General features: G+C 45.2%; 2 protein-coding genes across 2 annotated transcripts; one reads left to right on the forward strand and one right to left on the reverse strand.

Annotated features, from left to right (window-relative positions):
* Positions 1-5,800: 5,800 nt before the first annotated feature.
* Positions 5,801-24,902, forward strand: LOC130383261 (muscarinic acetylcholine receptor M5-like). The gene is made up of 2 exons (XM_056591381.1): positions 5,801-5,864; positions 21,587-24,902. Exon 2 carries the CDS (start codon positions 21,657-21,659, stop codon positions 23,274-23,276), a length of 1,620 nt encoding a protein of 539 aa, XP_056447356.1. The 5' UTR covers positions 5,801-5,864; positions 21,587-21,656; the 3' UTR covers positions 23,277-24,902.
* Positions 24,072-27,224, reverse strand: LOC130383271 (fibrinogen-like protein 1-like protein). Its single transcript, XM_056591401.1, has 3 exons — positions 27,014-27,224; positions 26,650-26,803; positions 24,072-26,189 (listed from the first exon to the last, which is right to left on the reverse strand). Exons 2-3 carry the CDS (start codon positions 26,792-26,794, stop codon positions 25,492-25,494), a joined length of 843 nt encoding a protein of 280 aa, XP_056447376.1. The 5' UTR covers positions 26,795-26,803; positions 27,014-27,224; the 3' UTR covers positions 24,072-25,491.
* Positions 27,225-27,364: the final 140 nt, after the last annotated feature.

A 27,364-nucleotide genomic window follows, 5' to 3' on the forward strand; every position in this document is an offset into this window, starting at 1 on the left:
CCTTCTGGATCTCTCTCTCTCTCTTCCCCTCAAAGAGCAGCAGATGGAGACGGGAGGCGGGCGGTCTTGGTTTAGAGTAATTAAACGGACACAGACGCCCCTGCCCTGCCAGCCCATCGCCAGCACAAGATGGTGCCCAGACAGGGTCGTAAGCAGGGGGTAAAAAGAAAAAAGATAGTAAGGGAAGTGAAACGAGACGGCAAAACGCACGCACAACCGCGCGCGCGCGCACACGCACACACACACACACACACACACACACACGCACGCACGCACACACACACGCATGCATAGGGAGCGCAGTCAGGTGTCAGAATAATCATTATCAAGGATTTTCGCTCGATTTTCGCCCTTATCGTGTCCCACCGTGACGAGGGAGGAAGTGGAAGTTATTTAATGTGTTATCTGTACGGCCGGCTGCTGATACAATCCCCCGATGGCCGGAGCTGGCCCGCCTCATTTGAATCCGCTGAATCCCCTCTTTATTCCTCCTTACCTAGCACACCAACTGGACAGCCGGATAAGGACTCTCCACTATGGTTAGTTAAGTATGCACACCAAGTAATAAGGCATGAACATCAGTCACGCCTGCTTGGCGTTCACTCTGTCGCACTACCTGTCTCACAGTAAACACAGGAATACCTTGGCAACGATGCCATTGTTTTTCTTTGCATTTGATTGTGAAAATGAGTAGACTGGCACGCAATAAACGTGCACATGAACACGTGCATGCATGCACACACACACACACACACACACACACACACACACACACACACACACACACACACACACACACACACACACACACACACACACACACACACACACACACTAACAAATGCACACATACGCACACACACACACACACTAAACCATACTGTGCGCCAGCAGTCCAGGCGGACAAGGTCAGCGTTGCTGACGTGCGGCTGCCCATGCAGCAACAGTGTTAGGTGTCCACACAGGGGTGTGCGCGTGATGTCAGAGCGACCTAATCTTCCTTCTGTCCAGCCAGCATTAAAGTTGCATCGATGAGGCGGGTTCATGCGCCGCACGACCACTCCTGATTGGTGCCCAGGTCTTAGAGTTCTGATGTGCGTCCTCACCTGAATATTTTAAATCAAGGTTAAGTGTTGACAGAGGAGTCAATGCTGGTCAGCCAAATGAGCTCAGAAATAGCTGTATGACAGCTTCGATTTTTGTATTCATTTATTCATGAATTATTTGTTAAAAATGTTACAAAGTCCCTCCCAGTTGCAGTTGATCCATTTTAAACCTCCCACACTAGATCCGATAGAATGTACTACTTTGTGTTGCTCTTGTATTCATTATGCTTCACTATTATGGAGATTTCTAGTGCCAAGAGGGACATCGACATCTTGTGAGATAAGTGAGAAAAATAAATTTTCATCGCCTGTCCTCGTGGTTTTGCTTCAATGCAATTTATTATAATAAAGCACGCTCTACATGGTCTTTTACACGTTCCTGTAAAGAAACAGAAATTGGCCTATTGAATAATAATAACCATTAAGTTGTCGTGTTTTCCTGGAATGGCCTCCCTTAAATGAAAGACATGAATACGTGAGAAATGAATAAATGTTCAACCCAAACGAATAAAAGCAGCAACCTAGTCGAAGACGCTGCATCAAAACCTTGCAGGGGTCCGTCTGTTGAGATATAAACGAGCGAAGGCAGGCTGGGGGTCCGCAAAGGTGGGATTTATGAACCCACTCAAACAGTCTGCGGTGTATTGGCAAGTCAATACATCAAAGGAGAAGAAGTGTGGCTCTAGGGCAGAGGGAGGACAGAGCAGGAGCCAGGCGGGAATAGTAACGGTGGCATTATCAAAGCCCATGAGCAAAATGACAACAACATCGGAGCTAATGCTATTAGCTGGCATTCAGAGGCAGACCAGGGATCAACTAGATTAAAAAGGGCTCTACAGACCATCGATCATGGCGGCTGTGGCGAAGGATGGGTAATCGGTTTGATTTGGCTAAAAGCAAATCAATGTCCCGGCGCAAAGACACCATCCGTCTCCAAATTCCTCGCTCTAGCTTTCAATTACGCTCCCGAAGTTGTCCTCCTCACATCATCAGTCCCTTACCCGAACATCGGGTGGACAGTATCGTTTGACAGCACAACAGTACAGCAAAAATACATACATTTAATGCTAAGAGATGTCTAAATGACTGAGGGATGGGGCTATACGCATAGACTTTGATCACGTATCTCCTTTGTGGGGTTTGTCTAAGACTCACCCAGTGATTAGACGGTGACTGCGGAACAACAACTTCTACATCCAATCAGAGTAGAAGGAAACGGTGGGTGAAGTAGGGACGGAGAGAGGTTGTCTCCCAACCGATATCAGGGGATGATCGAATTGTCTCGAGCAATCATTTTGATTGAAAGCACAAATGTGCAACCACCACTTTTGCCGCCACTATCTGTACTGATGACAGAGTGTCATACGCACCTGTGTGGAGTTGCTTCCGTCAAAGGTCTCTTTTATGTAAAGGATTATACGCTAACATCTGGAACATTGTTAGTTGTTGTTTTTGTTGTCAGAGGCAAGGGATCATTATCCTACAAATTGTGAAAGGGATATGTCGAAAGCTTTGTTTTATGCATTCATTCCCTTTCAATTTCAGCCCCATATATTCCATGAATTCCATTGATCATAGCCTTCAATATTTCCAATTGATCAATGGGAAAACCAATCAATTAAATTAAATTCAATTGCATTTCTCTAGCCCTTAATCACCATTACAGTCTCAAAGGGCTTAACAGGCCAAATATTTATGACACGGTGAATCAAAGGACCGTAATGGGAAAGTTAATAATGCATAATCTGGTCCATATTTTGAAGAAGAAATTTGTGAACATTAGATACAATATGCTGAGCAGAAAAAATCTGTCAGTAAAACCCGACCCAAGAGAACCAAGGCTGAAGAGGACTGCGAATGAGCTGCCTCTAGCCTGGCCCGCCGTCCTCCTGAAGAGGGCTAAGACCGGGCTGCCTCTAGCCTGGCCCTCCGGCCTCCAGAGGGCCGGGCCGCCTCTAGCCTGGCCCGTTGGCCTCCAGAGGGCTGAGACCGGGCTGCCTCTAGCCTGGCCCGCCGTCCTCCTGAAGAGGGCTGAGACCGGGCTGCCTCTAGCCTGGCCCTCCGGCCTCCAGAGGGCCGGGCCGCCTCTAGCCTGGCCCGTTGGCCTCCAGAGGGCTGAGACCGGGCTGCCTCTAGCCTGGCCCTCCGGCCTCCACAGGTGGAGCCCGGGCTGCCTCCAGCCTGGTCTGGTGTCATTAGTGTGAGGCATATGGTGGAGTCTAATCCCTGGTTGATTAACCCTCCATCGGGACAGATGTGCCAGGATTTACGTGATCAGCATCAACCTTGACCTAACCACAGATAGCTCCCTGCATAATCACGCCATAGTGCCTATTGCCCCTCCATTATGGGTTTAGCACTAAGTACCGTCGTTTATCATCGCAAAAGAGCAGCTCTCTTCTCAGAACAACCAAAGGCGAAATTTCGGAAATGGCAGCATTCAGATGTAGCCGTGAAGAGATCCCTGCAGGTGGGTTTTCAGATCAGAATCTGATCTACATTGAAGGCTGTTTCAAACAAAGTGCTGGTTTGAGTTCCTGGATACAGGGAGCACAAAGGTGGTCCCCTGGATTGAATGTGGATTGAATAGAAATGTGTAAGTGAACCTATAGCAACATTGAATCCATGTCTGATTGCATCTATAGCCATCTATGTCTGAATGCACCTATAGAAACCTTCATTCATGTCTGAATTAACCTATAGCCACAATGAATCCATGTGTGAATGGACCTACAGCCACCTTTACAGACATGCACACACACACACACACACACACACACACACACACACACACACACACACACACACACACACACACACACACACACACACACACACACACACACACACACACACAAACACACACACACACACACACACACACAGACATGCGCACACACTCATCACGATAACACAAAGGTGTCAGGTTAAAGGTAGATAAAAAGATGTCTCTCACTTCTGCACTTTGCTTATCTAGTCAGGACAGCCAGCCCAGTTTCCATGTGAACGGGAAAGACCATGGGCAGCGCCGATGTTTTGTGTTCTCCAGATGTGTCTATGTGATAGCACACCCTGCCCCAAAACAAAAAGAGCTGTTCAAACGTCCAGGACACAGCCCTGGCTGGGGGCCGTCCAGCTCTGTCTGCTGCTGCTCTTCCATGAAGGGGTATAAAATCCTGTTGTTGTTGGAGGTCATCAATTGCCTTGCTCTGTGTGTCATTGCACTGCTCATTACTGGCCCACGAATAAACACATTCTCTTTCTCTCCCTTTCTCTCTCATACACATACACACACACCACACCGCGCACACACACTCACACACACACACACACACACACGCGCACACGCACGCACGCACGCACGCACGCACGCACGCACGCAGGCACACACGCACACACACACACGCACACACACCTCCGAAGAGTAACCTATTTCTCCTCCCCTCCTCCCTTCCCTCCAATTGTGCAAACCACCCCCAACCCTCCCAGTAGCACCACCCCTCAACCTTACCCCTCACCCCCTCCCCTCAGCTCCACCCACCTCCTCCTACTCCTCTCTAGTGGTCCATCTCTCTCTCCCTTCCTCTCTCTTTCTCTGACTCTCTCTCTCTCTTTCTCTGACTCTCTCTGGCTCTCTCTCTCTCTCTGACTCTCTCTGGCTCTCTCTCTCTCTCTGACTCTCTCTGGCTCTCTCTCTCTCTTTCTCTGACTCTCTCTACCTCCCTCTCTGTCTCTCTCTCTCTCTTTCTCTCTCTGACTCTCACTCCCTCCCCTCTCTCTGACTCTCTCTCTTCCTCCCTTTCTCCTCCCTCTCCCTCCCTCTCTCTAGGTCTCTCCCCCCCCTCTCACACTCTGTGGATGCTCACTGTCCTGAAACATGATGAACCATGCAGCCCTATGGGAATGTTTCCTCCCCGCTTAGCTAGCGTCAGCTACATCTGTGCCTGTCAGTCTGTTTATACGCACGCGGCAGCGAGCGAGCAGCGGTGACAGCGGCGGCGGAGGACTCCAGCTCAGGGACCAGCGCCCCTCCTCACTCTCTCGCTGACACTCCTCCCCACTGGAGGGCTGCGATCGCCCAGGCACAGCGCTCTCCTCCTGCCTGCCGCTCCGGCTCACATGCTTCTCAGTGGTGGTGATGGTGCTGGTGGTGCTGGAGGTGGTCAATCTACTTCCCTGATTGAACCCGGACGCTATGGTACACAGAATTGACTGAGGGGAAGTAAACGAAAACAAAGACTTGTGGATACTTTCGCGCCTGGATTTTATTTTAGGTTCGTAGTTCTTGTTGAGTTTTGAGCTCTTCTTCGGGGGAGCGGGTCTGAAGAGTCTCCAGGGCTCCTGAGGTGCTCCTCCTCTCCTTCTCACCTCCTCCCGCGCCTCCTCTCACCCACCAACTCCTCCTGCTCCTGGGGGCCATGAACCCGCCCGGCCCCGATGCCTGTGTCTCAGGCCGGCGGGGGCTTCGTGTCGTCTCCGCCTCTCCCTGACGGAGCCCGACGGTGTGCCTCTGCTCCACCTGAAGCTGCGCCTCTTGACCTCCGGAGCCTCCCCCCCCCCCCCCCCCCCCCCCCCCCCCCCGGCGGGAACAAAGAAATCCGTGGATATGAACTCCGTCCTCGCTGGCGGGAGACAAACAGCATACACCCCCCCCCCCCCCCCACTTCCCCCGCGCAACCCCACCCCCAAGGATACCTCCACCCACCCACCACCGCCCGAAGAGAGAAACAGAGGCTGGGTTCCTACTGGAGGTCAACTGTGAGTATTTCCCCCCTCTTTTTTTACTTTACGTACTTACTTTTTCTCATACAAAAGAAAACACAGCAAAAACAAAAGTGCAGTGTTTCATTTTGAATCAAAGAACACGGAACCTGACCTGGTTAGAGGGAGGGGAAAATTTGATAATGGGAGCACGCGGGCACGGGCAAGTGCATGTCTGAGAGATCTAGCCCATGCATTTTTAATAGAGAACCTTTTATACCGTAGCGCGGAACGTGTTTGAGGGGCTCCCATGGAGGTGAGGGAAGGCGGAGAGAGAATGCGTATCCCTGGGCTTTTTGTATTCTCCGACGGCGGTCGTGGTGGGGGTGAAAATGAGTCATTGATGAGCAGTTAGGGGCGGAGGTGGGCGGGCAGGGGGGGCAAAGGGGGGCGAAGGAATTTACATACCATGACATTTGGTAACATTTTCCCAACATGACATTTTCGCCTTATTCCTGGGGTATTTTGTGTTAAATTAATACTTTCCTGTTGCTTAACTTCATCGTTTACTCTGTCCCTGTTTGTCACATGACCACCTTATATCTCCATCTGTTGGGAGAGTAATGTGTATGCAGAGGCTGTGTTATATTTTGAGTGTATGATTTTGCATAGCTTAAATAATTGACACTTAATATGGCTACATTCAGCTTCAGGTTGACTCAATTGTAACACCTAATAAATATCTCGAGAGTAAAACGTCCCTTTATCCTTTTTTATATTCTATCTTTCAACAAATGGAAGCATGGGCTTCGCCTTGGACTTAGCCATGCTGGCCTAGTAGCCTATACCAGCCAGAACGCAGCAGGAGTATCAAACACATAGTCGCGATCGCTATAGCTGGCCTACATTTCATGATTACATTAATAACCTTTGTTATGGAACCAGCCCTCATAGGGGCCGGTTCCATCTCAATGGCTTCACGGCGAGCGAGTTAACCAACGACGTTTGGGCTTTAGCGCGAGAATACGATCAGCATGCCCCTTGTGCATGTGTCCTGTAGTGTGTGTGTGTGTGTGTGTGTGTGTGTGTGTGTGTATGTGTGTGTGTGTGTGTGTGTGTGTGTGTGTGTGTGTGTGTGTGTGTACTCGCCTAACTATCCAACAGTGGACTTCGGCGTCGTAACACCTTCACCAACAGGGGACCTCCGAGCCAAGAGGGGACATTTTTCAGGTCCCCTTTTGGTCATGCCTTAAATCAACCTAAAAACATGCCTAAAATATTTTGGCGCATTTTCACAACTTTTGCCAAGAGGGGACCTGAAAGTGTGTGAGTGTTTAGTCCATACTCTATAGCGCCTCTGCTGGCCAGAGCTTGATTTTCAACGACCAATCCACACACGTCGCTTCAAACACTCCTCTATTGTGTGAACGACCTGCAGTCGTTCACACGTCTGTCAGAGTGTAGAGGGCTGTTAAACAGACTACTTAGTAAAGTCTCTTGAAACATGCAAACAAAAAAGGCTCAACTTTAAAAGTTCCACACTTTTTTTGTATGTAGTGACAGGGGTCCACTAATAATAATAATAATAATAATAATACATTTAATTTGGATGACACTGTTGGCTATTACAAAATGACACAAGTCCCTTCTTAGATAGCATGGAGCGACATTCACACTCCTTCTTTTAAGAGGTAATAACTATATATATACTGTAAGGGAAAGATAGCAATCTCAACTAATGTAATAATAATTTGTCAAACTTGATTTGTTAGTGTGTTTTTAGGAATAGAATTGTCTAACAAAAAACCTATCTATTCATTTGTATCAATAAAAATGATAAACAAATACAATATAAGGGTCTAGAGTCTAGACTTTTGAAATGGTTCAATCCCCAAATTAGCCTTAATTTACCATTTTACAATGTACTCCAGTCCCCAATCTATTTTTAAAGAAATGCATTTGAATTGTTGATTTGCATCACAGAAAATGGTCCACACTTGTACTGTATGGAATGACAGGGGTCCACTGTTGGCGGATACATAATGACAGAAGTTCTCTCTTAGATAGCATAGAGTGACGTTCACACTCCATCATGGATGAGTAAAAAAATAAATAAGCAAAATGGATAGTTCTTAAGAGGTAATAACAATCTAAATAGTATGTATATACATAGTGTTATTTTGCAATTAAAGTTGCCCCAACAATGTTATCATGAACACAAATATCTAAACTTAATGTTTTTTATTTTTTTACAACTGCAAAGTTGTGTGCTTAGTCTACGGTTAAAGGAATGAATTGTATCTGTTGATTTGCATAACATAACTTTTTCTAATGACCGGGGTCCACTGTTGGCTATGACAAAATGACACAAGTCCCTTCTTAGATAGCATGGAGCGACATTCACACTCCTGCTTTTATGAAAAGAGGAAATAACTATATATATATATATATATGATATATAATGTAAGGGAAAGATAGTAATCTCAACTAATGTAATAATAATTTGTCAAACTTGATTTGTTAGTGTGTTTTTAGGAACAGAATAGTCTAACAAAAACCTATCTATTCATTTGTATCAATAAAAATGATAAACAAATACAATTAAAATACAATATAAGGGTCTAGACCTTTGAAATTGTTCGATCCCCAGCTCAACATGTACTAGTTGAGCTGAGTCCAAAGACACCAAGCATGACACTCTAGCAAATGGTAACATGTATTTTACATGGTACACCTATGGTCTAGGACATCATCTCGGTGTAGCAAGAGGGCGAGCTTGATCTCATTGGACTCAGCTTAACGTGTAGATGCTAAATAACATGTAATTTGTCAGAAATCTCCATCGGGAAGCAAATCTATAGCTGGTCATTATTGATAAAGGCCTCCAAAATCGACAGCTAATTACTACCCCGAAACATATTCAAATATGATCATGTGGGGCACTGTTGCAATCGCCTCAAAACGTAGATGTCAAAGCACACCTCGTTTGCCCCGTTACGCCACCGTGAAGATATTTTCATACTTCTAATGGATTGATTCATATTTTAAGGTTCTCGGAGTGAGACTTTAAGCGGCTGCAGCAGAAGTGTTGAGACGAAAGATGATATCAAGACATTTATAGAATATTCCTATTCACATGATTCTTCGCACGACCTGCAGGTTGGAGAGACTGAAATAACCCCCAAAATGAGTAATAATGTAAAAGCAGCCAAGTCCCACAAATTGCTTGAACTATTTCTCATTCCATTGTTTCGTTGATATGCATTATTGAAAAGTTTCAAGCATATGGATTTAATGCAATATCCACAAACAGTTCAAAATGGTACCATGATATGCGGTCACAGGTACATAGTTATCACCTGACAAACATGTCACGGGTTGAAATCAAAGGCAGTACAAATAGATAAAAATGTAGCTGAAGTTTCAAATGTCTTGTTTCTTGTATTAACCAGTTCATTTCTCTTTTGTGAAAGTCACCAAAAGTCCAAAAAAGTTAAACAAAGGTCACAGGCCAACAGTGGAGCTGTGTTGGGAACCAGCAGCCAAGAGCTTCCATGGAAACTTTCTACCCATGTTAAATAGATTTAGTTGGCAGTTCCTTTTCTGCCCATTCTTTTTTAAACTTGTGGAAGCACTTTGCAGTACTGGGAGACACCATTTCTAACGGCAATGGAGCTAGATTCTAAAAATATCAAAAGATGCCCAAAGCAAATACCTTTAACCCATAGTTGTGTTTTATCAAATTAAAAATGTTTGAGTTTCATTGACTACAAATTGAGCAGAAATATTTTGCATACAAATCTTTAAATAGTTTAACCACATTAAGAAAAATACATTCGTTAATTTTTTTTATTAATGAAGCCACAAGTTTTGCACATTATCCAAACAGAATACCTGAAATGTTGATATTTTCAGCCCTTTCGGGTTAAAACAAGAGAAAAGGACAACCTAACAAGAGTGAAAAGTTTGGGTTAGGTGACCTATAGTTCAAAGATGTCCCTGGTCAGGTAGACTAAATAAAAGTATATTCCCAATTGCTCCAGGACATTCGTGTAATTTACTTGTGAACTCTCCCTCAAGCCTAGAGACATCAGTGTTGAACCACCAACTGAAAGGGGGTATTTTCCATTAGTATGAGTGACAACATTTCATGGCTATTAATTTAGTTCATTATATTTAGCCGATTTGAATAGACTTTTCTAGCAGGTGAGGCTGTCAAAGAACTAAATATGGAGCAACTACAAAAAGTAAATTTGCAGGATGACCAAATTATACAAAAAGTATAGGAACTGTTCTAGCAGATATGTTTTAGAAGTCTCTTTTGATAGGCAGGGAATAATTGTCTTTGTCACCCTGTAGTCATGCCATCAAATCTGTTGGGCAAAGTACCGCTACTGATTAATCCAGTAGACTCAGTCAAGTCCCCCTAGTTAGAAAATGGAAGAAACCCAGTTAGTCATGTTAATTATTCTGTTGTTACAAATGAAGACTAATACTTTCCACATATTGCGATCCAAGTTACTGGCTGCAGTCTTGGATTTTATAGTTCTATATGAATAGATTCAATTTACTAAACTATTAATCATGCTTCAGAAGAATTAACCTTTCTTGGATGGCAGATCTACCACAAGCCTCCATTGCCACAACCTCCAGATGGCTTACGACCTACGGCAACTCCTCGACTACTGCAAGCCAACAAATTGGCTCTTGCACGCCAGACACGCATTTTGCTTTATTTTAGGTTTTCAAGTATCTTAAAATACCCAAATCATCGCACCAATACACAAGTCAGCTAATGGCCTACAAGGAAATGCTGAAGCTAGTGTTAGTGATGGCGATAGAAATGGACAAGCTTGCGTGTACAAATATGCAACTAGAATTGCAAGGTTCACAGCCCAGTTGCATAAGCGGTCGCAACCGTTTGATTGTAAGCAAGGGTAAAAAAAAAAACCTTCCCACAAACTAGTCAACTGAAAGCCTGTACAAAACTACCCTGGAATAGTCAAATGCAGCTTTACAGCGGATGAATTAAGCCAAATTGCATAAACATCCAATGGTAAACAGTATACAAATGCAATCAAGGTTGCACTCACACTAGGCCATCTGGCCGTGGCCGTCGCAACTGTGGCCTGGCCACGGTAGGCTCTTGTACATACGCCATCACGTCGCTAGCATCCAAACAATTCTACCAAACCTTAACCAACTAGTGAAAAATGGAACAAAACTTTAGCAAACACCCAGTAGGGCTGTCAAAACGAACTTCGCTATTCGAATACAATTCGAATTTTTCAAAAAAGGAGAACATTCGAGTGCGGCAACTAACGTTCGAACTTTTTTTTTTTTAGCAAATTTTATTGACAAGTCAAGAATTACATTTAACTTTTGCCTAGCAACCACGCAAATCAAAGTCAACGTTGTGCGTCGTGACGTTCGGCATTGTATGCTTACAAGATGGCGGGGAGCAGCGCGCGAGCAGACACAGAGCTGGAAAGCATAGGTACGAACACACCAAACGCGTACCCGCGTAAAGATTTACGCGCGTAACGCAGCTAAAATGTTGCTTGACCATTTTGTGTCAGAAATGGTCCTACGCAGCTACGCGCCTACGCTCCTACGCGCCTAGATGAATCCATGTCCATGCAAGTGAACGGAGCGTTCCCTATTCGTCATAACTATCAAACCAAACATCCTTCACATTCACCGAGCGAACATTACTGAAGTAAAATGCACATTTCTCGCTAAAAATGTTTCCATAAACGCATTTAATGGCGTAACTATGTTACTATTTCCACCCAGAATAAAGAAAGTTGTCGGCCGTGGCTGCGCTGGAGTCCGAGGTAGGAAACCCAAACGCTGCGGTGTTTGGGTGATAGAGTTTAGATCGGTTTAGATTAAATAATCTCGGATATAAATAACAATAATCGGGTTAAATAACTTCACATGGTGTGTCTGGTGTGTTTCCAGCATTCGTAGTGTTGATCAGCAGATATATAGTCCGCCAAGACGTTGAGGTTGCTTAGTAACCAGAGACTCTGTCCATGCAAGTGAACGGAGCGTTCCCTCTTCGTCATAACTATCAAACCAAACATCCTTCACATTCATCTCGTTGTCTGCAAGCTGGGCGGCAGACAACATCTTCATTAAACATCATTGCTTGAATATTTCTGGCGTTATATCTTACCTATTTATATAAGTTTTGTATTGATTTTGTAAAACTTGTTGCAAATGTTGCATAACAGATTTGGTTGACGCGCCCTCTAGTGGACGCGGGACATAGGCCTAATAATAAGATGGTATCGGTGTATATAATGATATAATTAAAAAAAATTAAAAAAAACATTAAAATATTCGAATATTATTCGAATATTCAACATAAGAAGCATTAGAAATTCGAATATGATTTGAGGGGAGGATTGACAGCCCTAACACCCAGTGACTAATCACCTTGTCCAGGGGTGTTCCAACGTGGTTTACCAGAGGGCCTTGTGGACTTAAAGTAAGCCACACATTTGACAGACAGCACCGAATGACGTTAAATTTAGCTAATCTACAGGTTACCAGTGCTAGTGCAATTACATGAGCATTTTGCACAATATTTGTACTCCAATGCTACGTAAAGCAGGCTTCTTCAGAAACCCGTAGCCTGCTACATTGAAGGGCAACTGTAACAAATCCTGACCAAGACCGAAAGATGGCTCTGGAAGCCACTCCGGCCCACGCAGCAGATTACTGCGTGGACCGTGGTGGCTTCCAGATCAACCCTTCGGTGGACCATTCATACACATGTATTCCGAGGATGTTTTGAAGACACTGGAGTCCCATGGCACTAGATTCCTTTGAAGACTAAGTTGGTATGGGGGGGCCCAAAGGGGGCCCCCCCATAGATCTTGTCAGTCATCTAACACCTGTTAAGAAAAACACACACACATCACAAGACACAAATCAGCAAAGCTAGGTTAACAAACAGCAGTGACATGCATGTCAAGGTGCAAAGAGCAGGGATACTGATGGCTTGTGTCTGAGGAGACAGCCCAAAAACGTCAACATTTAATAAAGGAAAATAACTTTTACTCACTGCGGTGGTCTGTTTCAAAGTGCCATGTTGGTAGCAATATTTGTCTGGGCTGTTCAGTCAAATGCCCACAAAAACAAACACGCATACTTTCAGTTTGTATAAAGTGACAATAGTGATCTGCAATCTGCAATCTGCAATCTAGATCGAAAACTTTCAACCCTCACTAAACTCAACCTCGAATGACACAGGCCGATGCGAAAAGTAAACGAAACCCATTGCGTTCACCTTTAATAAAGGAGTGCGTGACAGGTGATCTCAATTAAGAGCTAATCAGTAGTGATGGGCAAATTAAGCTTTTATGAAGCATTGAACCAGTTGAGCCAATGTTTCGAAAATGGGTTCATTACTCGAAGCTTCAGTGACAGTGACCTCTGCTGGCGAAGTTCGAGGCTGCAGTGGATTCAACGTATCCCTGCTTTGAAAACTATTTGACGCACAAACACACAAACCCAAATACTTAATAGCATGATCTTTTCACGAATAAAGATTGATCTAAATACAGATGTCTAAATTGTTCTTAAAGGGATATGCCTAGCCTTCTGTCCAGATAGGCTAACTGATGTAGGCTAGGATATAATTGAAACAGCAAATAAAAACTTTCCCCCCGGGATTCGAATCCGGATCCTCCACTCCACAGTCAGTGTGTTATCCCCTAATCTACTCTAATCGATAGCTTACGTTGTTCCATTACATACATACCGTAGTATGCACAACTCCCGTAAACGGTTGTAGCATCGCTTGTGTTTTTTTTTTTTCATTAAATAATTAGGCGGTGACCAGCTGGCTTCGGGCAAGGTTGGTTGGGTGTGCTTGAGTAACTCTAGGGGGTGATTATGTGGGATGGGGTTAGACACTCAAAAATTTGGATTGAGGTAGGCTGCCTTATGGATTGAGTCGTTTTCTTTTTTTTGCTCAAAGCTTCTCCACCGAGCCGCGGACCAGTCAAGTGATTCATTCAGGCAACGAACCAGTTGCTGCTTCGGACGTCACATGTCACGTGATTTTTTTTGCTCTGAAGCAAGCTCCCAGGAGCGGCTCGCCGTGCCGCAGCGCTATCATTCCGTAGCATTTCTATTTTTGCCGCAAGCCGATGCTGAACCGCGTCAATTTCAACAGAGCAGATCGATCAGGGCAGGAAGTGAAAAAGTAAAAGCCATAGAGCATTCCGGTCATTTTTCAAAATAAACCACAATAAATAAAACACCAACATTATTACGTCATGACCGGTGGCACCAGGTCAGCAGTGAATCAATCAAAGGGTCTCAAATCATCCTTTTTATAAGAACAATGTCAGAAAGAACAAAGCCTGGCATTTAATTGAAGTAGTTTTGGGAGTGGAAGGTGAGTACATTAGGTTTAGGATTATCGCCGGATCTCGTGATCTCGCGGGAATACGGCTGGCTCGCAAGGCAGCGTTGCGCTGCCGTAACGCGTCCGGTGGAATCCCCGGGTCACTCATGGCTGATCAGTGTGTTCTTTCTGATTAGCTCTTAATTGAGATCACCTGTCACGCACTCCTTTATTAAAGGTGAACGCAATGGGTTTCGTTTACTTTTCGCATCGGCCTGTGTCATTCGAGGTTGAGTTTAGTGAGGGTTGAAAGTTTTCGATCTAGATTGCAGATTGCAGATTGCAGATCACTATTGTCACTTTATACAAACTGAAAGTATGCGTGTTTGTTTTTGTGGGCATTTGACTGAACAGCCCAGACAAATATTGCTACCAACATGGCACTTTGAAACAGACCACCGCAGTGAGTAAAAGTTATTTTCCTTTATTAAATGTTGACGTTTTTGGGCTGTCTCCTCAGACACAAGCCATCAGTATCCCTGCTCTTTGCACCTTGACATGCATGTCACCGCTGTTTGTTAACCTAGCTTTGCTGATTTGTATCTTGTGATGTGTGTGTGTTTTTCTTAACAGGTGTTAGATGACTGACAAGATCTATGGGGGGGCCCCCTTTGGGCCCCCCCATACCAACTTAGTCTTCAAAGGAATCTAGTGCCATGGGACTCCAGTGTCTTCAAAACATCCTCGGAATACATGTGTATGAATGGTCCACCGAAGGGTTGATCTGGAAGCCACCACGGTCCACGCAGTAATCTGCTGCGTGGGCCGGAGTGGCTTCCAGAGCCATCTTTCGGTCTTGGTCAGGATTTGTTACAGTTGCCCTTCAATGTAGCAGGCTACGGGTTTCTGAAGAAGCCTGCTTTACGTAGCATTGGAGTACAAATATTGTGCAAAATGCTCATGTAATTGCACTAGCACTGGTAACCTGTAGATTAGCTAAGTTTAACGTCATTCGGTGCTGTCTGTCAAATGTGTGGCTTACTTTAAGTCCACAAGGCCCTCTGGTAAACCACGTTGGAACACCCCTGGACAAGGTGATTAGTCACTGGGTGTTTGCTAAAGTTTTGTTCCATTTTTCACTAGTTGGTTAAGGTTTGGTAGAATTGTTTGGATGCTAGCGACGTGATGGCGTATGTACAAGAGCCTACCGTGGCCAGGCCACAGTTGCGACGGCCACGGCCAGATGGCCTAGTGTGAGTGCAACCTTGATTGCATTTGTATACTGTTTACCATTGGATGTTTATGCAATTTGGCTTAATTCATCCGCTGTAAAACTGCATTTGGCTATTCCAGGGTAGTTTTGTACAGGCTTTCAATTGACCATGTTGACTAGTTTGTGGGAAGGTTTTTTTTTTTTCCCTTGCTTACAATCCAACGGTTGCGACCACTTATGCAACTAGGCTGTGAACCTTGCAGTTCTAGTTGCATATTTGTACACGCAAGCTTGTCCACTTCTATCGCCATCACTAACACTAGCTTCAGCATTTCCTTGTAGGCCATTAGCTGACTTGTGTATTGGAGCGATGATTTGGGTATTTTAAGATGCTTGAAAACCTAAAATAAAGCAAAATGCGTGTCTGGTGTGCAAGAGCCAATTTGTTGGCTTGCAGTAGTCGAGGACTTGCGTAGGTCGTAAGCCATCTGGAGGTTGTGGCAATGGAGGCTTGTGGTAGATCTGCCATCCAAGAAAGGTTAATTCTTCTGAAGCATGATTAATAGTTTAGTAAATTGAATCTATTCATATAGAACTATAAAATCCCAGACTGCAGCCAGTAACTTGGATCGCAATATGTGGATAGTATTGGGCTTCATTTGTAACAACAGAATAATTAACATGACTAACTGGGTTTCTTCCATTTTCTAACTAGGGGGACTTGACTGGTGAGTCTACTGGATTAATCAGTAGTGGTACTTTGCCCAACAGATTTGATGGCATGACTACAGGGTGACAAAGACAATTATTCCCTGCCTATCAAAAGAGACTTCTAAAACATATCTGCTAGAACAGTTCCTATACTTTTTGTATAATATGGTCATGCTGCAAATTTACTTTTTGTAGTTGCTCCATATTTAGTTCTTTGACAGCCTCACCTGCTAGAAAAGTCTATTCAAATCGGCTAAATATATTGAACTAAATTAATAGCCATGAAATGTTGTCACTCATACTGGCAAATACCCCCTTTCAGTTGGTGGTTCAACACTGATGTCTCTCTAGGCTTGAGGGAGAGCTCACAAGTAAATTACACGAATGTCCTGGAGCAATTGGGAATACACTTTTATTTAGTATACCTGACCAGGGACATCTTTGAACTATAGGTCACCTAACCCAAACTTTTCACTCTTGTTAGGTTGTCCTTTTCTCTTTTAACCCGAAAGGGCTGAAAATATCAACATTTCAGGTATTCTGTTTGGATAATGTGCAAAACTTGTGGCTTCACTAATAAAAAAAATTAACAAATGTATTTTTCTTAATGTGGTTAAACTATTTAAAGATTTGTCTGCAAAATATTTCTGCTCAATTTGTGGTAAATGAAACTCAAATTATTTAATTTGATAAAACACAACTATGGGTTAAAGGTATTTGCTTTGGGCATCTTTTGATATTTTTAGAATCTAGCTCCATTGCCGTTAGAAATGGTGTCTCCCAGTACTGCAAAGTGATTCCACAAGTTAAAAAAAGAATGGGCAGAAAAGGAACTGCCAACTAAATCTATTTAACATGGGTAGAAAGTTTCCATGGAAGCTCTTGGCTGCTGGTTCCCAACACAGCTCCACTGTTAGCCTGTGACCTTGCGTTTAACTTTTTTGGACTTTTGATGACTTTCACAAAAGAGAAATGAACTGGTTAATACAATAAACAAGACATTTGAAACTTCAGCTACATTTGTATCTATTTGTACTGCTTTTGGAGACCATCTTTTATATTTTCCCATGTAAACACATTGACAGAAGCAAGTTTTAAGCTTAAGTTTTAAGCGTCTTAGAGTACCATATTAAGCGTATTTATTAACAGTTGCAGTTGGCAAACACTCATTGAGTGAAACAATAGGCACAGACAGCTCCCTTGCTGCAGTGAATGGAGTCCCCTCTTTGATATGTAAATATCGCTTAAGTATTCAAGTCCCCTCTTGGCAACTTCTTTAAAAGATATCAAACAAACACATTTGAAGTTATATTATGACAAAATAACTTAAAACTAAACTCTGTTTTTGTATTTTTTAAATGACCAGAAATAGAGGTCGACACTTCGATGAAAACCGATAGTCCCCTGTTGGTAGGGTAAACGTGTGTGTGTGAGAGATAGATTGAGGGGGAGGGAAAGTGAGAGAGAAAGGGGGGAGAGAAAGGCAGACAGAAAGACGGACAGAAAGGGAGTGCAAGAGAGAAGGGGGGGCAGCGAGAGAGAGAGTGAGAGACTAAATGGAAAAGGGAGATTTTGGCATGGGGTGTAATGTGATGAATCAGAGCTAATAACATTCTGAACCAATGGCCAGTTTAATGTCATGGACACGCTGCTATGGGTTTGCAGTAAATACATAAACAAGCAAAGAGAGAGCGGGGTGATACATCGGTGTGTGTGTGTGTCAGGGTGTCTGTGTGAGTGTACCTGCATGCGTGCGTCCGCGTGCATGCGCAACGAGCGCACACTGTTCCACGGCGATGGTTGCGGCGACGCAGGGAAGATTAACGTAATGGTAAAGATGTTTATTACAATATCCGACTCACTTGAAAACATCAACAAAGAGCTCAAATAAAAAGCATCTCCCCCCAGCGCTGTTTACAGGAATGTCTCCTGTATTTATTATTTCAGTCCTCCATAAACACACCTGTCCAACCCATCTCCTGGCTAAGTTATGATCAACAGTGGCTCGCAGGGGAGCGTGTGCTTGTGTTTAGAGAATCACATGAGACTGGACCGGATTGCTCCTGAGGTGGTGGTGTTTTCAATTCCATTGTGTGCTTCCTCTTTGTCTCCCCTACTCCTGTGAGCCAGCCCCAGGAGGCAGGACGGCTCTGCCGGGCCTCCCTACGGAGGCCCAGATATGCAGGAGTCTTAACTATGGGTCACTGGGCCGACTGCAGTCATGCAAGACTCACCGAGCTGAACCGCCTGTGGGCTGTTGTACACAACACAGATAATCCTAGAATGACACATGTAGACACACACACACACACACACACACACAAACACACACACACACACACACACACACACACTCACAGACGTAGACACATACGGGAGCACACACTGACACACACACACACACACACACACACACACACACACACACACACACACACACACACACATACACTAACAGGCACACAGAAGTACAAGCTATCACACACACACAAACATAAATAGTCAGCGTTTGGTTACATTAGTCCTCTTCCCATCATAACTCTGTGATTTTCTCCAACTAATACACACTGCATAAAGGTCATTCACCTCACACATACACTCCCCCCCCCCCCCCCCCCTTCCGGGCCCTTTCACTCCAGGGCTCAGCTGTAGTTTTAGAGAATACAAGAGCGGAAGTGAACCAAAAAGAAAAACCCACTGTGAGACAACCTCTCGCAGGAAATCTGCCGACAGACCCAGTGCACGCACTACGAAGTTTATGGGGATGAATCTCGGGCCACGACTCAGCGGCTGGACGCCATCCGTCAGCGGGCCGGCGCGTTGATCATCAATCCCGTATATTGAAGATAACACGACGTTTTCACAGCGCGTGGTGTGGGGGGCCGGGGGGGAGGAGAGCCATAAGTCAATTACGCCATGTTTACATCCTGGAGCAGACTCAAATGGCTTCGCAGGGAGTTCAGCCCCCCGTACACAGGTCCCCCAACAGGTTGAGCAGGGGTCACACCGCTGTGACCCCCATGTGAGTGGCCATTCCCTCACTCACATCTGCTGCCGGGCTCTAAGGGGGGGAGACGAGTGAGGATGGATGGTGGATGATGCTTTAGACGGGCTGGAGGGGAGGAAGGGATGGGAAGTTCATGGAATGGTTGGCTTTTTTTCCAGACCAGACAGCGTCATGTCATTACAGATGCGCGGCATCTTTTCCGCCCCCCCCCCCCCTTCGTGACATATGATTATCTAATGCTTCAGTGCATCTGTGGACCCCCCCACACACCACACACACACACACACACACCACACCACACACACACACACACCACCCATCCCCACAAGAGGAACAGATTGTACTTTGTGCATTCCCTACACGAGGAGAGCAGATTTATTCGATGTCATCTGTATACCCTAAGAGCATCTCTTGCTTCTCTTGAAGCTATTAGCCATCTTGCTGTTTCCGTCAAGAGTTTAAGTAACAAAGCTGTGTGTTTGCGTTTCGTGAGTCTTTTTGTACACTTGATACACAACGCATCATTAGAGAGTCAAGGCAAAGCACGACAGCTCCCCTTGATTCAAACATTTATGTGAAGCTGCCATCATTAATTCATGATTTTAACTGCCACTGAATACACTTACTGTAAAGTCCCACCCAGTGAGTCACTCTTAGCAAATGAACGCTACAAGCCTAGCCTACTTTTTTCTTGTGTGCAGCTAAAGCTCAGCACAGACTTCCCAGAAACGATCCTATGGTCTGATCCGTCAACACCAGTATTCCTTAGAGCCTACAAAGTGAAGAAAAGGATGAGGAGATTCTCCTTCCTGTCAAAGGCATCCATGGTTTCCTGGCGGAAACTCTTATTAATCGTGGAAAATGATAGATCAGTCCATCTAAGCTCCATCTATTAGACAATTTGTCTAAAATCTCAAGGAAAAGGATTGAAGACAAGATAACGACTCATCGTGCTTACTAATGAGGGGCATGGCAATACTGATTGAAGCACTGTAATATAAAATGCAAGACAGTTTTTAGCAAGGTGGTTTTGGGGTGGCAGAAGGGACATTGATACCTGTGGTTGAGGCCCCAGACTTCAGCTGAACGTGATAAAATGTAATTGTGTAACACCAAGCTAATTTTCTTATTTACGCAAATTACCCAGCAATAATTTTTAATTGGGGTAAAATAGATTTACTTTCACACTCTTAAGGTTGTAATTTACCACTACATTACATAACACAATTAAATTGTATTTCCACAGAGGTATATCTTGATGGCCATCTTCGGGTCCATAAAGAGACGTTACACGGTGGGAAATAAGCACTCAGCTTGCCCTGGAGTTTCTTTTCAACGATAATGAGCCATTCGTTAACCCCCCTCGCTCTGGTTTCCACAGTGGTTCCCCGCTTTGGAGCTAAATATACAGTGTGGAGAAACCTCGGTAATCTTCATGAACAATAATGTTTCGAAAATCTCCAAAAACCTTCAAAGCACTTTGGCGCCCAGGCCCTCTCCAAATGGTTTCCCCCATTATAAATGTCGGAGTATAAGCAGCGCATTCTTGGCTGGTGCTCGTTTATATCTTGGAACTGGTCGGTGGTGTGCAGCTTTCAGACTGATTAAATTGTTTGCATTTTGCGAGAAAAAAGAAAGAAAGATGATACAATGAGAAAATGTAAGGGACTACAACTGTAATCATGGAAACTTAGTAGTATATTATCTGTCTCTATTCATTCAAATATATAGGCTAGATTGATGTTATTGACGATTTGATAATGTAAAACGCATGAACTAATTCCTTTTAAATCCCTCTTAGTTTCCAATAAATTAAAAAAGGTAAGCAGCTTAACAGCAGATATTTTGTCAGAGGCACGATATGTGCTGAAGTCTATTTCCAGTGAAGTTATCATGCTGTTCTCGAGCCACAGTGCAGGGTTTGTACGGCTGGGTAAACACTGAGGTACCGAGCACATCACACCAGGGACCATAAATAACGATGCAATTGCATTTAGGCCTACCTGCTCCTGCGGTATTATAGCCTACACAAAAAGCTACGACCCGATACTTAGAAAGTCATTCACAAATATATTCTCCTTTACACACTATTTTGAGATAAACCACTAACGTGATGCAATGAAGCAAATTATTCGCTGACCTATTTTAAAAAATGTAGCACAGATGTTTGCTATAGCTCACAAAATAATGCATGTGTGCTTGTATGTGTATGATCAAAAAAGCTACAATTTTAATTTTTTAAGAAGGCTACTAGTAACTTTACCCAGTAACCACTTAATGATAATCCAACCACAAGAACACACACACACGCACGCACGCACGCACGCACGCACAGTTGAAATCTGAACGCTCCCAGATTGTTCACCTATTTGATGTCAATGCTGCTCCCTGGTGGTCATTTAGGGTACTTAGGGCAAATGTGTTACTTGCGTGATCGATGTACATTGTTACAATGTTGATTCTTTCAACTCTTCTCATTTCAGAATACCTCGCTCACCATGACGAAGATGAACTCCCTGATCTTTCTCAAGGAAGAATAAATACATCGAGACAATGGAGCCAGCAGTGAAAATACTGAACGCTACCATTAATGAGAGTGCCACTGGCCAGCCCTTCCACCTGGTCACGCACAGTCTGTGGGAGGTGATCACCATCGCCACCCTCTCCGCGATAGTGAGCCTCATCACTGTGGTTGGCAACGTACTGGTGATGCTGTCCTTCAAAGTCAACAGCCAGCTCAAAACGGTGAACAACTACTACCTGCTGAGTCTGGCGGCGGCGGACCTAATCATCGGGGTGTTTTCCATGAACCTGTACACCTCTTATATCCTGATGGGCTACTGGGCTCTGGGCAACCTGGCCTGTGACCTGTGGTTAGCCCTGGACTACGTTGCCAGCAACGCCTCAGTCATGAACCTCCTGGTGATCAGCTTCGACAGGTACTTCTCCATCACCAGGCCCCTCACCTATAGGGCCAAACGGACGCCCAAGAGGGCCGGCGTCATGATAGGCTTAGCCTGGACGGTGTCCCTGGTTCTCTGGGCCCCGCCCATTCTCTGCTGGCAGTACTTTGTGGGCAAGCGGACCGTGCCGGAGATGCAGTGCCAGATCCAGTTCTTCTCAGAGCCTGTGATCACCTTCGGCACGGCCATCGCGGCGTTCTACGTCCCCGTGTCGGTGATGACCATCCTCTACTGCCGGATCTACAAGGAGACGGAGAAGAGGACCAAGGACCTGGCCGAGCTCCAGGGCATCCACTACTCTGCGGACCCGGCGCTGGCGCAGCCCCAGAAGGCCATCATCAGGTCTTGCTTCAGCTGCAAGCGGAGCTCCAAGACCCAGGACAGGAACCAGGCGTCGTGGTCCTCGTCCAGCCGCAGCAACGCGGCCCGAGCCGCCGCCGCCGCCGCCACCAACAACGACGACGAGTGGTCCAAGGCGGACCAGCTGACCACCTTCAACAGCTACGCCTCGTCCGAGGACGAGGAGAGGCCCGTGTCCCCGGTGGCCTTCCAGCCCGACTTCCAGGACCAGGCGGCCCACGGCGGGGGGGCCCGCAGGAGTGTGGCATGCAGCGAGAAGGAGCGGATGAGCGGGGGCCGCGGCGAGGAGGACAGCTTCTTCGGCACGCCGCCCAAGAGCAACCCGCTGAAGAGCAAGAAGTGCGTGTCGTACAAGTTCAAACCCGTAGTGAAGGACGCGGGCGGGCAGCAGCAGCAGCTGCAGCTGCAGCAGCAGCACGGCAAGAACGGGGACAGCAAGATGTTCTCGTCGGCAGAGTCCATCGCCGCACCGTCCACGGCGGCCAAGCCCATGGACGCCACGCTGAAGAGCCAGATCACCAAGAGGAAGCGCATGGTGCTGATCAAGGAGAGGAAGGCGGCGCAGACGCTCAGCGCCATCCTGCTGGCCTTCATCCTCACGTGGACCCCGTACAACATCATGGTGCTTATCTCCACCTTCTGCTCCGACTGCATCCCCGTGCCCCTCTGGCACCTGGGTTACTGGCTGTGCTACGTCAACAGCACCGTCAACCCCATGTGCTACGCCCTCTGTAATAAGACCTTCCAGAAGACGTTCCGCATGCTGCTGCTGTGCCAGTGGAAGAAGAGGGTGGATGAGAAACTTTACTGGTACGGACAGAACCCTGTGGTGACCGCCAAACTCACATGACCCGGCGCGCCGATCTCACTCCACTGCTGTTTTGCGGCGAGAGCTGGATTTTTACATGTACGTTTTTCATGCTAATTTGAGTTCATGTTGGTATGATATAAAAGGTGTAAGTCTAATCATTAGGTGTAGTGTATGCTGAGTATTTCTCCAACCAAAAATGGGATCATTTTGTGAAATTGCTCCACTATTTGTATTGTTAATTGGTAAAAAAAAAAAAAAGACTGCAAAACTGCAAATGTATGCGTCCGGGACCAATGTAAGTATGCACATAATCTCATTGTATCACAGACACACGCATATACACAGTCAAATACACGTGCGTGCATGGACACACACACACACAGCCTCATACATGTGCGCACACACACACACACACACACACGTGAATTCACGGAAACACATACACAAACCAACACACACAATCGCGCACCACAAGCGATTCACTGCACACAAATATACATTGTTTTGTACTGTTGATGTTGTGTCAGTATTGATATGCAAAACATGGATTTGATATTGCTCTGTAGCTCTAAAGGGCTAATGGGATGTGTTTTGATGTCAGAATCTGCCTGCTATGTAAAGATTGTAACTTATGAAGTTCCAAGCCTTCTCACACGTGCCATTTGCATTTAGGAAGAAAAAATTATCTAAGCTTTTACTGCACTTTCAGCTTTTGCAATTTAAACAACATTTACATACACCAGAAAACATCTTGAAATGTGACACATGACAGTATCCTACGGCACATACGAGTTGAGCCTACAGGTATTTATAGTAAGCATAATCAACTAAATTACAAACTCTTACAAAATATTTGTGATATATTGTCAGTATCTTTATTTTCACTGGGTCACAAAAACAAACAAAGAAACAGCAAAAACAAGGAGTGTTTGTATGTGGCTGGATGGGAGAGTGGTCATTACAATAACTAACATCTCTCTTTACGTATCCCTCCCTTCTCAGGATAAGATCAATGTTTGATGATGAAAACGTAATTTGTATTTACCCTGGGGACAAATCAATAGGTGACCAAATTACCAACTAGCCCCCCTTAACACAATTGCCAACTCTGTTGTCATGCAGTCAGAAATATCACTATGAGTCATGCATTAATGAAACAGTTGCAATAATACATGCCTCTTATACTGCTTAGTGCTAACTGTGTTCCAATGTTGAAAACAGCCCTCTCTTAAGGATTCAATTAATGAAGAAATCTTTTATTTTTTCCTTGCAGTCCAAATCCATTTTTAAAGAAACTGTTTTTATTAAAACTACAGTCTTAAAAACATAGCAAAGGAAGTACTGGCCAAGTAATTTTATTTTATAAATGTTGTACATTTAAGGATTTAAAGCTTCCGTAAGTATTAAATGGGATTGCCTAATTATCTGCAAAGTATGTCTATTTGTGTAATAAGCTGCAAAGTCAAGGTACGCTTCAATATTAACTGTGATGAACCACAAATCTGAGTGAAAGAGGTAAAATATTTTTTGATGGATGAAATTATCCTTTGTTCCCTTTCGGTTATTCGGTGATCATGTTATTTGGTATTTGAATAAAATGTTGAACTAAAAGATAGTTAGCATTGTTCCTTTATAAAGGAGGCCTTACAATTGCCAAAATGCCATCTCCTTCACCTCTTCCTTCTCCTCATCATAAAAAAACGATTTTAATTATGGTTCCTGCTGTATTTACATCTTCATCCGTTTGCTAATCAATTAGCTGCAAGAGTAACTTGGAATAATGAGTTAGATGACCCAACCATCTCAAATTATTGAAACCGCTGATCTGGTCAGGGTTAGGATAAGATCATTTAGGATGTGCTAACATCAGAGCCCCCCAAACCATCTTGGGATACATCATCGTATACAGTATTGCTAGGTTATGGACAGAATATGAGCATTTTAGGAATACGACATTAAGCGTCTCAATAGGGCTTGTACATCAGAATGCCTTATGGGATTTTTTGTTGGCAATACTCTCGATGCCTCGAGAGAGTTGTGGTAATGACAAAACCAAAATAAACATAAATATAGTGTAGCCTAGGCTCATCAAAACGTTGCTTTGCATGAGTAACTCTGTGGGAGTTTCAAACACAAAAATGCCACAGACATAACATTTCTATGCTGCTATTCTTCGCAAAATGGGGGCTGTCATTGCGACGTGACGTACCAATGTTCCAGCCCTACGAAGGGCTCGGCCGCCCATCCACTTCCTCTACAGCTCGTCCTTCCGGCACTCTCCGGTGTGCACCAGCTTCAACGTCTCCGAGGGCTTCACCATCATCCAGGCGTACTTGCACAGGTGCTCCTTGTGGCAGTCCTTCTGCCAGTAGATGACGTTCCTGCGGTTGAGGTTGGCGCCGGCGCAGGCGTCGTACCACCAGCCCCCCCCCGCCACGCCCTGAAACTCCAGCTTGGCGCAGTTCTGGAAGTAGTTGTCGTTGTCCCGGTCCTTGGTGGTGAACCTCTGGTTGTCGTGCAGGTAGTTCTCCGTGTCCTGCGTGAGGGCGTCCAGCGCCGTGCCCCGGTACAGCCCCAGCCTCAGACGGAAGCCCGCCGCCTCGTCCTCGATCAGGAACGGGTCGTACTCCCCGGCTTTGGTGACGCCGTCTTTATCCACCAGGTTGATCCCCAGCGTGTAGCGCCCGGGCCCCCGGGTCAGGTCGTGGAGGTGCTGGTTCCCCAGCCAGTGGTCCCCCGTCAGGGAGCCGAAGCCCTGCCGGTACTCGGCCCAGGTGCGGTCGAAGCTCACGCTGCTGTTGACGGTGATGTGCTGCACCACGGTCCAGCCGCCCGCCTGCATGGCGCAGGATGCCAGGACGGGGAACCGCCCCGGCTGGATCAGGTAGACGCCGTCTCTGGCCTGGCCCGATGAGGCCATCAGCATCTCATGGCAGTCCCTGGGCAGCACTCCTAGGGGGAAGGATAATGGTCTTATTGATAAGATAATGGGATGATCTTTGATCTTTATAGTGGGCTTTCTGCATCCCTTGCATTCAGTGTTACTCATGCAAATTCATCCCGAATAAACACATCAGGTTTCTGAAGAATCTGCGTCAAAGATGTGTGTTTGCACAAGTAGGGAGCTGGGATTGAAATAATGCTAGTCTCTCAGGGATATAGCTGAACATGATTAGGTTAACAAGTCTGATAACTGTCACACAAATTGTGTGCACTGTTAATATACCAGTTAATGAGTCACACTGTAACAATGAGTATTATGTGGTTTGATTATATTGAAGATTACCAGAACACTGATTTAGGACGTGATAAAAGTGTATAACATTCTCAATTATAATTTAAGTAACTGTGGCAGATAAACTGGTTTACAGCCAATGGGAAGAGTTTATAATTAGAGTGTGTTGAACCATACCTTTCATTTGGCGGTTGAGCACTAGTTTGTGCTCCTCCGTGGTTAACAGGTGGAGGTTCCCGGCCTGGATGGGCTGACACCCTGCTCCTCTTCCACCAAGCAGTGTAGCCAGCAGCGCTAGCAGGCAACATCTCAGACCCCTCATCCTTCACCTCTGTCCAAAACCAACAAGCACATCCACCGTTATCACGCACACTATTGTGTCACAATAGTCATTGTGTCACAAACCAATGCACATACAAACCAGACCATTCATTCACTATGAGGAACACCTTCACAATCTTTATGATCAGGTGATGGATTATACTAGATGAACAAGGGCAGAGAGGGTTTTACATGTGAAATGCATATCCAAAGTACTCACCTTCAGGTGCAGCCAGGAGGGAATCAAAAACCAAATCAACTCCTCAGTCCCGAACACAAATATACACTTCAACTGAAGGAATGACAAGCGCGGTTGGACAAACCAGGCTGAGCATGATGTCATTGTCTGGCTCCAGAGTCCATGGAGGTGACACACGCCAGGACTTTAGCCCCCCTCCCATGTTCATGTCTCAACTGGAGACACTACACCCACGCATGCAAAGCCACACCAGATTGTAAAATCCATTATCATTCTCACAGTAATTCACCTACAGTAGGAGTCCAAGGTCCACCTGTGGCTTACTTGTTTAAGGACTGCAAAGGGAGGGATGTTGGTGGCGGGGGTCATGCT

Source organism: Gadus chalcogrammus, chromosome 5 (genome assembly GCF_026213295.1).
Source record: "Gadus chalcogrammus isolate NIFS_2021 chromosome 5, NIFS_Gcha_1.0, whole genome shotgun sequence".
Lineage (NCBI taxonomy): Eukaryota > Metazoa > Chordata > Actinopteri > Gadiformes > Gadidae > Gadus > Gadus chalcogrammus.